This window comes from Thalia democratica, chromosome 4 (assembly GCF_965202585.1).
Source record: "Thalia democratica chromosome 4, ktThaDemo2.hap1.1, whole genome shotgun sequence".
Taxonomy (NCBI): domain Eukaryota; kingdom Metazoa; phylum Chordata; class Thaliacea; order Salpida; family Salpidae; genus Thalia; species Thalia democratica.
In genome coordinates this window covers 43,654,351-43,668,769 of record NC_139168.1, presented here as the reverse complement: position 1 = coordinate 43,668,769, position 14,419 = coordinate 43,654,351, and the positions used below count along the sequence as shown (strand labels likewise).

Below are 14,419 nucleotides of genomic sequence, written 5' to 3'. Positions count from 1 at the left end.
ACAAACAAACTATAGACGTTTGAGAAACTTTTTTAAGCATCACGTGTAAGAATGACCATTAAAAATACTTTTCAATATATTTACTTCTTGTTTTGTGTTGATTTATAGTTAGTGTTTTTATATCCTATGTGAATACATTTATTTTACTTTTTTTTATAAACTTAATTTTCGATTATATATCATTTGTATAAAATATATGAGTAATCCGGATATACTAAACACTAACTATTTAACCTACTGCATAAAAAATAGTATAGACTATAGAGTAAACAAAAAATGTTATGCTGTTTGAAACTCTAAAATATATAATGATAATATTTTTGTTCGAAACAAAATTAAAAGAATAAAATTACCAGAAAAGTCATTAAACATGGTAAATTGAAACTTTTTAAACAACAGTTTTGTAAAGCATTCGTTTAAACTTCTAACTTGAAGAGTGCAATGTTCCAACTTCAAACTTAGGAGAAAAAGAGAGAGAGAAAAAAAGTTTAGCATGCACATACTTAATTTTTGAAATTACAAAAATTTACAATAAATTAAAAAACATGAAGGTCCAGTTGGTGAACAACTTGCTAAAATCCTCAGCAGTCCGTTGCTGCAAAGTTCCAAAAAGTAAATTTAATTTGTTTAGTTGTTTTTTCATTTTAAGGAATAAATGACATGTAATAAAAATTTGTGAAAGCTTAAATAGAAATGATTTATTAAGCAGTTAGGAAATCATGTATAAATATTTTATGCATTTAATAAGCTTCGTTAATTTAGTAAATAAGTAGTTGATAAGTTTTTTTTTATATAAAGATACAAAAAAGCTATAAGTTCTATTAAATCAATGCATGTTATTTTATGTATAAGCATATAGTTTTTTATTAATATAAAGTTTCTACATGTTACTTTAATTCGCTCTTTATTTTATAAATTAGTATAGTTTGCTTGTATTTATACATGAATTGATAACTTTTTAATAATAGAAAACAAAATAATTCTTCTAAAATTGTATAACAAATATCTTCTATAAATTTTTAATAATATTAACTTTAAACGCTTGACTTTACGTTCTAAAGCAGTAATTTTATAAGTATGGTGAGACATTTTTATATTTTTTATTTTATATTACATGACTTTAAACACTATAAAAGTTTATAAAACATTAGAAAAGTTTTGCAATTTAAGAATTAAAGCTTCATTCTGTTAGGTAAAAACATAAATTTTAACTAAAATTAAATATCTTTCAAATGTTTGTAAATTTAACTGCTTGTAACATGTTATTATCTACATTATTTATATATCATTATTCAATCTCTTATAACTAAATAGAAGATAAATTACTAATACACAATGAGTTAAACTTTAACATAATATTAAAACAAAAAGGTTTTAAAAACTGTCTTTTTTTTAGGTTGGCAGTTACTAATAAGTAACAGGTTAATTGTAATAAAATAAAGCTTTTCACAGGCCACCGTACATTTCTAGTTAAAAAAAAACTATCAAAAAATTAAACTATCAATCCTGCTTGATATTAATTAATTTACAACTTAATTTTCAATCTAAAATAAATCTTTCAGTTTAGGCAATAATGTTCCAGCTATTTAAGTTAAAAGATACTAATAACTTACTGTTATGGCAGTAATATCCGAAATGGCTGTTCGGATATTGTTGCTTGACGGGTCGTAGTTTGCCAACTCCGTTAGCTTTTTGTAGTTAGATTGCATATTTTAGTGTACATACTATTTGCAAAACAAGAAAGTATAATACAAATAAACTAGTAAGTGAACTTAAAATTTTAAAAGCTTTCTTTTTATTAAAATATTACAACGGAAACTAAAACTCAATTTGCTATTAAGCTACTGTTCAGTAAAGAAGTTAAAGCTAATATAGTCATAAGTTTTTATATTTTACAACTTTAAAAATTAGCCTATATATTTTTAATTTTACCTTTTTACAAAATTTAACATGTATTGCTAAGTTCTTATATTTTAAAATGTCATTAAGAAGTTTAAGAAAGTAAATGTACATTAGTTTAAAAAAAGTTCTAGTTGTAGATCTAAATTTAAAAGCATTTATTTAATATAGTAGAAACTTAAAAGTAAACATATGGTTTTAACGACTAATAAACAAACATTGAAAAAACTAATATCAAGTTAGTCTTTATCAGGTAAACCACACCCCCTAAAATTTTCCAACCTGGATAAACAACTGTATTGAAATCGATTATTACCTTTGTTTTAAATAAGAATTAGCTTTTGTTTTACAGTATCTACTTATAATTGCAAATTAAATATATTTTAATTTCTATAGAAAACATTTAAAAGAGGCTTTCAAATGTTACTTTAAGTTATAATTACTACTTAGAGTAATATAAAAGCGTTTTGTTAATATGTTATGGTAAGACTTAATTTAAATATGAATTAAAAACTCTTACCTGTAAATAAATGATTAGAGCTTCCCTTGTTTTTATTTTTAAACCGTAAAAATACTTCTGAGGAATAAATACTGTCATTGAAATATTAGGTGCTGCAGTGAATAAAATTTTTAAACATTATGAATAAATCGTGGTGTATGACTTGATAATTAATATGTCGTTTTTACACAAGGTCCATCGACTAGTTAACTTTTTGAGCGTTTTCATGTTTAATAAACTTATAACATTATACCAAACTTAAAGTGCGTATAACAAAAATATTTTTTAAAAGTTGTAAGATAGAACTTACATTTAACACACAAGTGTGTTACTTTGTATAGTAAAGATAAACATAACATTAGTATTAAACTTTTATCTTAAAACTCAATTTTATTTCTATATGTCTAGTAAATATTACAGCACTTTTACTGAATACGATAGTGTATGTAGCTTTGTTTACGAAACTTTTAGTAATCGATCTAAATTCTACGCAACTATGCACATTTTTAATTTACCATTTAACTTAAATAAGATTAAACTTTTTGAAAAATCGATTATAATCTTTATATTTTAAAGCTTTTAAACCAACTCGTAGTTTTGTACTTAAATAATTCTAAATCAATATTTCTACGTATAAATGAACCATTTTACTTGACATATTGAAAATTGATTTTTTTTTCTTTGGAAAAATTTTTAAATTAAATTTGTATGTTATGAAATAAAACTAATTTTTTAAAAAGAAGAAAAGTTTTTTTAGAAACAACTTTATTTAAATGTAGTTTATTTCTAAAATCAACTGTAGTTTACTAACTTTATATTAAGTTTAAATATTTAAATACAAATAACACTTCGTATATCTAGTAAAATTAGGTAAAAAGTTGCTTCTGTTGAATTTTTTTTTTTGTACTCTATGGAAAACTAGTATTGAATATTTATAAACTTAAAACGTGTTGTTTATAAGTAAAAAACGACGTTTATGTAAAATTACTTGCCACAAAAGAGTTACGATATTTTTATAACAAATAAGGCTAACAAATTCAAACTCCAACTAATATAAATTTACACTCTGTACGTTTTTAGACCGATCTCAGCATACGGAATCATACTCGAAAAGAAATTCTGAAATATACGATGCTCCTTTATTGAAATCCAAAGTTCCTGGACCAGTTTCTTTGGTAAGCACGGATATTATTTACTATCGCTCAGTTTAAGCTATATTTAACGCAATTTACAACTTAATAATTTGTTGTTGGTTCTTTTTGCATTTTGATAAACTGTAGAAAAAAAATCTTTAACGGTTGCAATGTTTAAGAAATGTTTAAACGTAAAAAAATAATACGTTCTTATACCACTTCTATAAAAAGTTTACTTCATTGCTTTATTAGTGTAGAAATTTTAAGAATAAAAGACAATTTGCTTTTATTAATCTGTAACTTTAAAGTAAATATTAAGGTACAACTTTAACTTAGTTGTCTGAAAGTCAAACTTCTCTTTTTAGTTAAAGAATTATGTTATAAAATCCGAAAACATTTAGACAATTTTTTTTAAAGTTATGCATTATTTCTTTAAAGTGGTAAATTGCATTTTCTTATTTTATTAGTATTTTAGTCGTGTTAACTAAGAGAAACTTAAGGTTTTGTAATAAGAAGTTTTTCAAGAACTTAGCACTAACAAGGATTTAAAAATAGAGTAATAAAATGCATTAGTTAATTAAAGTTTAATAATAAACACAATAAAAGGTATATTTTTTATTAACTGGTATATTTATTTTTCTTACATTTCAAAATAATATTAATGTTATCGCAAATTTATTTTTAGCTTTTTATCAAAATTAATTTTTTTTAATTGTTTACAATTTACTTTTTTATACTTTTCTAATTAACACATTTTTCTTTCTAGGGTGAACAAAAACAACTTAGCTCTCATATGGTTTGTTTCTCATGCTTATGTTTCTGAATAAACTTAGTATAAACTATATATTTTGTCTAGGTTGGTAAAAGCTTTCTAAATTTTTTCTATAATTGTTCTATTTCTATATAACCAGACTTTTGAATAATTTTAAATATTTTACTAAAACAGTTTAAAACCTATTTAAAAGCTTATAAAAACAAACTAAATAAATTTATTTGACTAAAGAAAAAGTTTTTTGTACTGCTTTAAAATTTTTAAAACACAATTAATTTCATATTTTTTGAAAATTTTACACACAATTCTTAGATTTAAACTGATAATGAATAATTAATAACAACAAAAGAGTTAAACGATATTTTCTATATTATATTTTAAAACAAACTAATGGGAACGTCTTTATACATATTCTTTAATAACACAGTATTATTTGTAAATTAAAATAAAATAAAAAAGAAAGTTTATTCAAGTTATCTATTTGTAAAACTTTATAACAATTCTAAATATCAGCATCGATTTTTTAGCATCACAAACAAATAGCTTTTTACTGCGATTTCGAAAAATCAAGCGGAAACTATCTAGTAGATGCAGATGGAAATGTACTATTGGATTTATTCCAACAAATATCTTCTATGCCACTCGGTTTAAACTTGCAACTATATAAACATATTTAAAACATTCTAATTTTATATGTTAGATGATATTACTAGAAAATGTTTAGAGCTTGTATAGTTTTTTTATTAGTTTATATAACAGCTTACGGTTTAATTTTTTTTTAAGTTATAATAAACTCTAAAAAAGTTTCTTTTAGTGTGTTATTACTTTCTTATTGTAAAACACTATGAAAATAGGCAACAAATATACAAAATTAAATTTAGAGTTTAATTTAGTAGTAACTTTAAAGTTACGAATTAGCCGGATCTCGATTTTAAAAACAGATTCAGATCCTGTAGATAAAAGTAGTTTAAGTACCTATTTAATTTATATTTATTTAGTTTATGCAAAACCATACTAGTTTGTATCTTAAACATAGTAAATATTTATTTTATCTAGTTTTCATTAAAAAAAGGTTCATAAAATGTTTAATTAACGATATTAGAAAAATGAATAGTATGATAACAGCTTCGCAGTTCTCAATCTCCTAACAGGTTTTTTTTATTCAGATGATTACATAAGTGTAACTTTAACAAAACTAATACATGTTAAAAAAGTCAAGAACTAATTACTCCTGTAGTTTTTTAAATTGTGATTAAAAGTAAGTAAACTTTTTTTGATAATTAATTAAAAAATTTAAGGTAAATTTTTTATAAAGTTTCAAAAAACTAATTTTCATTAAAATTTTTTTTTAGTAAAAACATCACTTACATTAGTTCGATAAGTCATATAAGTTATAGTTTTTAATTTATTAAGCTTTTTCGGTACACTAAAGACTTAAACAGGTAAATCTGGAACGTCGACTAAAAAATTTTACCACCCGTACAATCACTGCTAAATATATTGCTTACAGAGTCGTAGATATTAGCATTATTTTAAAAGATTTTTTTTAATTCCCTGAAACCAATTTTTCTTAAACTAACTGAAAGTAAACTTTTTATACTTATAAAACTTAGAAATATTTAAAATATTTTTTTCTAATAGAAGAGTTAAAATAGGAGTATAACTTGTAAGAAAACAAAAAATATTCAGAGATAAATAATACAACTTTACAAACTAGAAATTTTAAAAACCAGACTTTGTATGTATAGATATTTTTTAATAATTTATTACTTTTGAGAAAAACAATTACTAAGTTTCACTGCAGAGCGGATTTTCAAATTGTAGATTTGTAGTAAAATAGTAATGGTAAAATGACAAATTATTAAAAATTGGTTTGAATTAAGTTTTTTGTTGATAAAATTTAATAAAATCAATTTAGAACTATATAAATGTTAAAAAAACTTTAGTTTAAAAACTTTTAAATAATAATCCATAAACAGATATTTTTCATTCATATTAATTTTTTTAAATGTTATATAACTTCTAAAACATTAATAAGAAGCGATTTTAACACTTACGTAAAGTAAAAACTTTTGTATCTAGACCATGAACAACTATTTTCACGGCAATGCAAGTTACAATGCATTTATTTTTGTTTGCAGATTATTTACACTTCTTAGCAGGGGCGTCGTGGACGGTGAAGCATATGATCAGATACTTAACACAAAATAACTAAAAAACTTATTATTGTAATTTAAAACTGTTAAAACGGTGTTCTTAATATAAAATTTAGTTTATAAACGATTTGATGTATTTATAGTACTTCTATTATACATCAAAGTTTTGAAAAGCATAATTTTTTTTTTATTAATTGTATATTTTCCGCAACCCCTAACAAAAATATTACACGTCCCACTGCTTCTTAGCATCTTAAATGTTTGAGAAGATTTTTTCTTTAGATTAAATGACATCTTAATAAAAAAAAATCTTCTTTTGAGTATTTTTTATTAAACCTGAATTTTTGTTCAAAATTAAACTAGTATTATATTTGTTTTAGCAAGTATTTATACGATTATTTTTACATTTAAATATTTTTATATATAACAAACTTATTAATAACCTTTACTTAAAATAATTAGTATTTTTAAATTCCCTAAAAGTTTTATGATAATTCTAATATTTATGTGGGATTATGCAGCTTAGGAAAAATTTTTATATACTAACATTAATGGTTATTTAGTAGCATATTTTTTACCTAAGAACTTGGTAAATCGTATTATTGTTTAAAGTTCCAGAAAATCTTAGACTTAATATGTTAAACAATTTTAGACTAAGGTTAAGTCATTTAAAAATTAAACAAAACATTTCCTTGTTTAAGCAAACTCCGCTAAGCTTTTTTTTTGGAGTTAAGAGCAATAATTTTTTTTATTTAAATTGGCGGAGTTTATAAGATATTTTTAGTACTTATTATGTAGTCATCCAAACTTTCGTTAAAATTATCTAAATTATTTCTTTACTATGAATATCTTTCTACTAGTCACATTATTTCCTAGACAAAGGTTGAAAACCCAATAAGTTTAGTAAGCCTGCCCAGTGTAAAAAAAGAAATTATTAACGTTTATAGGTAACCTGAAAACTATTAAAAACATTTAAACTTTTTTTACTAAGTTATTTTATACTATCTAGCTTCTCAAAAATTTTAGTTACTCAATTCCACAATATAACAACAAGGACAAACATTTAATTTTCCTATATTTGTACAATTGTCTTGAGTCTATAATGGAGAGCTATAAAAAAACACAATATCTTAAACACAAACATTTATAGATAAATATCAATAATTTTTCGTAAAATAATCTTTATATAGGTGTAATGGTAGTATATAAGTTGTCTATGAAAACTATAACTATCTCAAACTGTTATAAAAATGTTAAAGCGGTCAAAATCGTTGAATTTGTTAGTTACAAAAAAATCTAAAATAAAAACTACCCGTAATAAACATAAAAAATTTCAGGTTATAATCATCCATCTCACGTGGAAATTTGTAAATCTAAAGAAGCACAAGTACGTTAGACTTATCAAATATTTAATACAAACCTCATTTTTATTTATTTTTGTGTTTTTTAATGTGTACGATTCTTTCATTCTTTCAAAGGCATTTATACAAAATATGTTCAGTATTTACACGTTTAAAAACAGTCAGCGATTTTAAATCGTCCTGCTTTGGGGAGTTTTCCTCCAATGAAATTGAACGAGCTGCTCGATGAATCAGTTATGCAAGTTAAACCTGAAGGATGTGGGAATGTAGCTACTATGGCATGTGGAACGTGTTAGTTTTATAAATTATTACTTGCAAAGGATTATTAAGTTTAAATTAGTCAAGATAAAAAGTAAATGTTTTGTTTGTACTTTTTTTTCAAAACTTTTTTTTCAAAACTTTTTTTTGTTTACACAATAAAACACTTTTCTCTATTGTTTTTAACATTAAAAAGTAGTAAGTTTATAAAAAGAAAACTATTTGAAAATATAAGCTAAAATCTATTATTAGATCACTTAAGCTAAAACTCGAGCATAACAAGGTGTTAATAAACAATGAATTTTATGAGTAAATTTTGCTTTTGAATTCAGGTGCAAACGAAAATGCTTTTAAAGTTGCCTTCTTTAAATATATGAAAAATCTAAGAGGAGGGGTAGAAATGCCTACTGCAGACAGTGAAGAAAGCTCAACCGTAATGGACAATAAAGTTTGCATTACCTTTTTTTTAGTGTCTACAAAGATTCCCAGTATTACTTTAATATGATATTTAAAATTTTTTGTAAACTTTTTTGTTGTACGTTTAATATTTGTTTAACTTTGATTTTTTTTTTTTTGAAAAGCTTTGTACATAAACCTAACTACGTTCACAATATTTAGGCGCCCGGGTCACCAAACTTGTCAATTTTGTCATTTGATAGAGGATTTCATGGAAGATCACTTGGAGCATTGTCGTGCACTTCAACTAACCCTGTGCACAAAATGGATGTCCCTTCCTTCAAATGGCCCAAAGCACCTTTCCCTCAACTCCGCTATCCTTTAAAAGATTTTTTACGCGAAAATGAAGCTGAAGAGGTTCAAAATTTAAAAATATTTTGTCAAAAAAAATTATAATAAATAAATTAAGTAAATAAAAAACAAACTTCATTTTCATTAAGTATTTAGTTTTTTAACCAACAACTTTTTTTTTAATTTCATAGTTTCAAATTTAACTATCTTAATTCTGTTTAGTAAGTTTCAGAAACATTTTAAATAAAGGCAAGGTGTCTTGAAGAAGCTGAATCGATAATTGAAGAATGGAAAAGTAGGTCACCTGTAGCTGCAATGTTAATAGAACCAATACAGGCCGAGGGAGGGGATAGACATGCTTCCGACGGCTATTTTAGAAAATTGCGAAACATTGCCAAAAAGGTAACATAAAATGTTTTATTTTGATTTTGATGAGTTTTTACATTTTTATCTTAAATTTACAATTTTGCTTCAAATTATTCTTTATAGCTTTGTTAGAGAGTTGTTATTTAACATATAAGTGAAAAGTTTTCAAACTTTCAATCTAACTAAATATACTGTAGTAGTTTCAATACTTTAAACGTTTTTTTATTTATATTGCTAATGTCTATCTTGACTTCTTTAGTTTATTCTAAAAACTACTAACACTTTTCCACAGCACGATGTTGTTTTTATAGTGGACGAAGTGCAAACAGGGGTCGCCATAACTGGAAAGTGGTGGGCTCACGAGCACTGGAAACTTGAAACTCCTCCGGACATTGTTACTTTTGCTAAAAAAATGTCGACTGGTGGTCTATATTATTCTGATGACATGAGATGGAACGACGTATGTGATTATGTAGATAGAAAAATTCAATAAGTAAAAATAAGTAATTAATACCATAAGAAATTTGTAATTAGTTACAATTACTGTTAAGATTAAGTTGCTTTTATATATTAAAATATAGAAGAGACCTTTTTTAAGTGTATGTGAAGTACTAATACTTATATAAGGTTACAAAAATACTAAATTAAGTAAAAGTTTTTTTACTTTCTAAAAATTAATTTAAACATTGATGCTTAAATATGTACGACTTAAAAGAAAAGTATTCAACAATATTTTTCAAGTTTTTTGTTATATATAATATTTTAAACACGCTTAGTTTTTTTATTAACTGTTCAAAATTAACCCTTAAGTTACTTTTCTGAAAATTAATTACTCTTAATCGAAAAATTGTAATTTAAAACTTTTAAATAAACTTTACGTTATGTTTAAATACTAACAGATATGATAAAAAAAACTCTAGTTTATCTTTAAAATCTTAAACAGGTTTGTACAGATAAAAAATAAATAGCATATTAAGCTTTTAAAAAAATAAGATTAAAACAAAACTAATGATGAATTTCTAAACCAAGAAAACATATATATATATATATATATATATATACATAGAAATATCAAAGCTAACCACCTACTACTTTTTATTATTTTTCTGTTCATTTATAATAGATAAACTTTATAAAAACAAACTTATAAAAAAATTATGCTTTAATAATTTTCTTAATCCTATATGATATTTAATGCCGTATAAACTATTTTTTTAAACTAAACTAAATAGTATATTATGTACAAAATTAAAAAATAAATATTTTTAAGAACTGTTTATTTTTATACTTGCAATAAATTATGAACATAAATGAAAAACAATAGTAGCCAAATAACTTATGTGTTCCTTAGCCTTTAAAATATTTCGGAAACTATAAAAAGTAATGTTAAGTTAATAACGGTTACATCTATAACAGGCGTACAGAATTTACAATACTTGGATGGGAGACCCTGTTAGATTGTATATTCTTAAGGAAACTGTTAGAGTAATTAAGGAAGAAAATTTGGTTGAGAGATGTGCTAAAGTTGGTGATCAGCTGCTTAAAGGACTAGAAGAGCTTGCATCGTTGTACCCCGGAGTTGTTGAAAATGCAAGAGGGAGAGGACTTATGTGCTCATTTGATGTAGTTGGTAATGGAAAGAGAGATCTTTTGAGATCAAAAATGCTTAATAAAGGTAAATTTTGTATATTATGTTTTGTACTTAACTTTTACTATAGACATATCATTTTTAGTTGTTACTTTTCAAATAGAATATTATTAAGTGATTTAGATATTTGTAAATATTAGTTAGTAAAACTATACTATGAAGTTAGAGAATCATAAACAAACGATAACAACTTAACTAAGAGATTATAGTTAAAAATTATCAAACTCAAATATTTTAAACTACTAACAACATCTTTAGCCATGTGGTATCATTATGACTATTAAAATGTTTTGAAATATACACAATGTACACATTACTTTAGAAACCTACACACCAGGTCCTTTGACAAAACTTTTGATCACCAATTTCTTTATCGTGATCAATAACCGGATATAAATCATTCAAATTTATATACAAAAATTTATAGGCTTAATTAGGATATTTTTTAAACTTTTTAAACAAAAGTGTTTGATAAATACACTTAAGCCAAAAATTAAGTTCACGACATAGAAAATGCATATTTAAGATACAATTAACAGTTTAACTGTCTTTTATAAAATTTATATCATAGTTACTAGTGAATTCATGTTCTGCTCATTTGATATTGAAAAAAATTTCACTAAAAGAAACTTCTTTGGTCAACTGTAGACTACTTTTTCAATGTACAAAGGCTCTAAAACAAATATTTGTTTGTGAAATACTTCATAATTTAAACGCTGTTTAGTATGTTCCTTGTATATTTTTTACATTTTAGGTATATTCTATTGTTTCTTATAAAAAGTAGATGTATCAAGTGTTTAAAAAGATTAATCTTAGAAACATTCATGTCCATTTAGACATTAGAGCAGCATTATGACAGCAAGCACAATGTGCATTTAATTTTTGGTTTAAAGAATTGAAACTAAACTAATCACAATTTACAGCTGTAATATCAACTATTGATTTTTTTTTTGCGTAAAAGTATAAAAATATTTATATTTCGTTCATTTTATTTTAAATCACAAGTTTAGTCCAACAATATTTTAAGCTTAATTTTTATTTATGTTTATTTTTGTAAACATCACCTTTACTTAATCAATAAATGGCGCTAAATTTGCTTTAAAGTATACAAAAATTGTCAGTTTATTTAGTTGTCCACTATCTATACAGAAAACTGTTTTATTTGTTCAACATATTTCTATTTATATCATACACAGCTTATTATTACTCTGCATTATGCAATTACTAGACAACTTTTTATCGGCTGAAGTTCAATTATTAATTCTTTTTTGTAAAAATTATTTAGATTTCAATTTTTCAATTTATTAGCTAATAATCATTAGCTAATAAATTGAAAATTGAAAAAATTGAAAAAAAGAATTTCTGCCACAAATAAGACTTTTTTTTTTATTAAGCGGTTGTAAAACAATTTTTTTTGGAGCTTAAATTTACATGCGTCTAGATCTAGTATAACGACTTGACTTATACAAAAATACTGTACTTAATACCTCTAGATTTTAAAAAGCCTCATTTATACCAATTCCGGTTTAAAATTAAAGTCACTGCAGGCATTTAAATGGATGTCCGTTCTTAGCGATGATCTAAGGTAATGTTAACACATTTCCTTAAAAAGCACTTAATTTTTTTTACTATATAGACATTTAAACTTTTAATTAGCTTTTTCAGTTTAGGACGTTGTTGTTAAATAAAGACTAATTCTCAGATAATTTGAAACTTTGAAGCTTATACGCTGATTCTTTTCTACTCTTAAACAAACTTTTAGTTCATTTGCTGTTCTTAATAAGACTTATTGTATTTTTCTTAAAATATATTAATTAATATTACTTAACTTTTAGTATTAACGTATCTTTTATTGAAAAAATAATGTGTACTGTATCGCATACTAAAAAATACTTTAGATTGTAAATAAATAAATAAATTTGAAAACATTCGTTTAAAAGCTAGTTGTTTTAAAACTTATTTTAATACTTTTTAAATCCTGTTTTTATTAAGTTTTGTTAGATAAATTTTCAATAAACGTATGTTTTCTTTTGTTTTGTTAAAAAAATGAAACAAAACGTGAGAAAACAGATACTGATAAAAATAAATTATAGGAGTTATGATCGGAGGATGCGGAAGTTCAAGTATAAGGTTTCGGCCAACAGTCATGCTCGAGCCTAAACATCTTGAAATATTTTTTGACAAGTTTAAGTCGGTGCTTCATGACATGAAATGATCATTTAATCGAAATGTATATTATTCGGTTAATAATTTAAACAAATTGTGTTTTTGCTAATTAGTATTGAATCAATAAAAAAGTACCTGTATACTGATTGTAGGGGAAAATTAACATAAGACATTTAATTTATAAAGTATATTTTACGGTTTTATACTAAAAATGATGTATACAAAAAACTATTTTTTTTCTTTATTGTATTAAAATTATTAAATTTAATAATTAGTTAGTAGAATACATCGTGTATAGTCAATAAATATAATAGAAATAGTACTTATTAATTTTAATAAACACTAATCTAATGGTTTTCATGATTTTTAATACTCTTAAAACTCTTTTATTATGAATTAACTTGTTGTAGAGTGAAATTTTACGTGCATATATTTTTTATAACTGTAAAGTAATTTTATGTAGTATCACTTGAAATTTAATTTATTTTTCATTTGTTATTAAACTTTTTGCTACTAACCATCGTAATAACAGTTTGCATAGTACTTGAAAATTACCTATAAAAACAAATCTCATAACTTAATAAACGATCAATAGTCACGCTTTGCAAAAAAAAAACACTTTGAAAATAGTCTCTGATGCTTTTATTAAATATATTTTAAAAGAAAGTATTTAAAAATTGATATTGAAATTTTGAAATTTTTATTAAACTAATTAAAATTTAATACTTACTAAATGTTTAAAATTAATTAATTATATTTTTGTTAAAAAGTTTTTTATTAATCAACGAGAAAGTTTTAGTTTATGGCTAGTTTTACTAGATTAAAAACAGTTAAATATTAGAAACAAATTTTTAATAAGGTTTTCTTAAAACAAATAAGATAACTTATTTAATATCATAAAATTTTTACTTTTAAATCATTTCTTTGCAAATCAATATGTACTTGTTCTGAATTTAACAAACTTATTCAACTTACTAGAATTATAAAAAGAAAAGTAATATACTTCTTAACTACAATTAAGGAAAAAAAATTATAAAAAACTATAAGTGTTATGTTTTAACCGATAAAATAGTACTAGATAAGCCTTAACTTTTGATAAATAAATAAAAATTACACCCAATATAATTGAAAAAAATATGATCAATTTTTTCTAATAAAATTTTAATTTTTTTGTACGTCTGTGTTGTGGACTTATCTACACTGTCTATAAAATTCTCAAAAATGTAACATAAGTATTTAATTCTTACTTAAGTTAAGTATTATAAAGTTCTGTTTTTATTAAACCATAAGTTTTTCAACACTTTTGTTTCACTTAAATATCTTCCATTTATTTTGTTCAAAAACTTTTTTCAGATTTATTTGTAACAATTCAGAATCTCTTATACCCAAATATAAGAGAGAGACATTGTTTTGT

At 23.5% G+C, this 14,419-nt stretch overlaps 1 protein-coding gene across 1 annotated transcript; it reads left to right on the top strand.

The window, feature by feature from the left end:
- The first annotated feature begins 496 nt into the window (after positions 1-496).
- LOC145833932 (4-aminobutyrate aminotransferase, mitochondrial-like) lies at positions 497-13,522 on the top strand. The gene is made up of 12 exons (XM_082941209.1): positions 497-612; positions 3,479-3,573; positions 4,298-4,327; positions 4,831-4,948; positions 7,797-7,846; positions 7,982-8,111; positions 8,411-8,526; positions 8,697-8,891; positions 9,075-9,227; positions 9,484-9,651; positions 10,608-10,866; positions 12,933-13,522. Exons 1-12 carry the CDS (start codon positions 546-548, stop codon positions 13,052-13,054), a joined length of 1,503 nt encoding a protein of 500 aa, XP_082797335.1. The 5' UTR covers positions 497-545; the 3' UTR covers positions 13,055-13,522.
- The last annotated feature ends 897 nt before the right edge of the window (positions 13,523-14,419 follow it).

Excerpts from the sequence above, each read along its gene's own strand:
- LOC145833932 (XM_082941209.1), top strand. The coding sequence starts at position 546 with ATGAAGGTCCAGTTGGTGAACAACTTGCTAAAATCCTCAGCAGTCCGT. Across the intron at positions 4,949-7,796 it reads AATATCTTCTATGCCACTCG|GTTATAATCATCCATCTCAC; the intron begins GTTTAAACTTGC and ends AAAAAATTTCAG. Across the intron at positions 8,892-9,074 it reads GCGAAAATGAAGCTGAAGAG|GCAAGGTGTCTTGAAGAAGC; the intron begins GTTCAAAATTTA and ends TTTTAAATAAAG.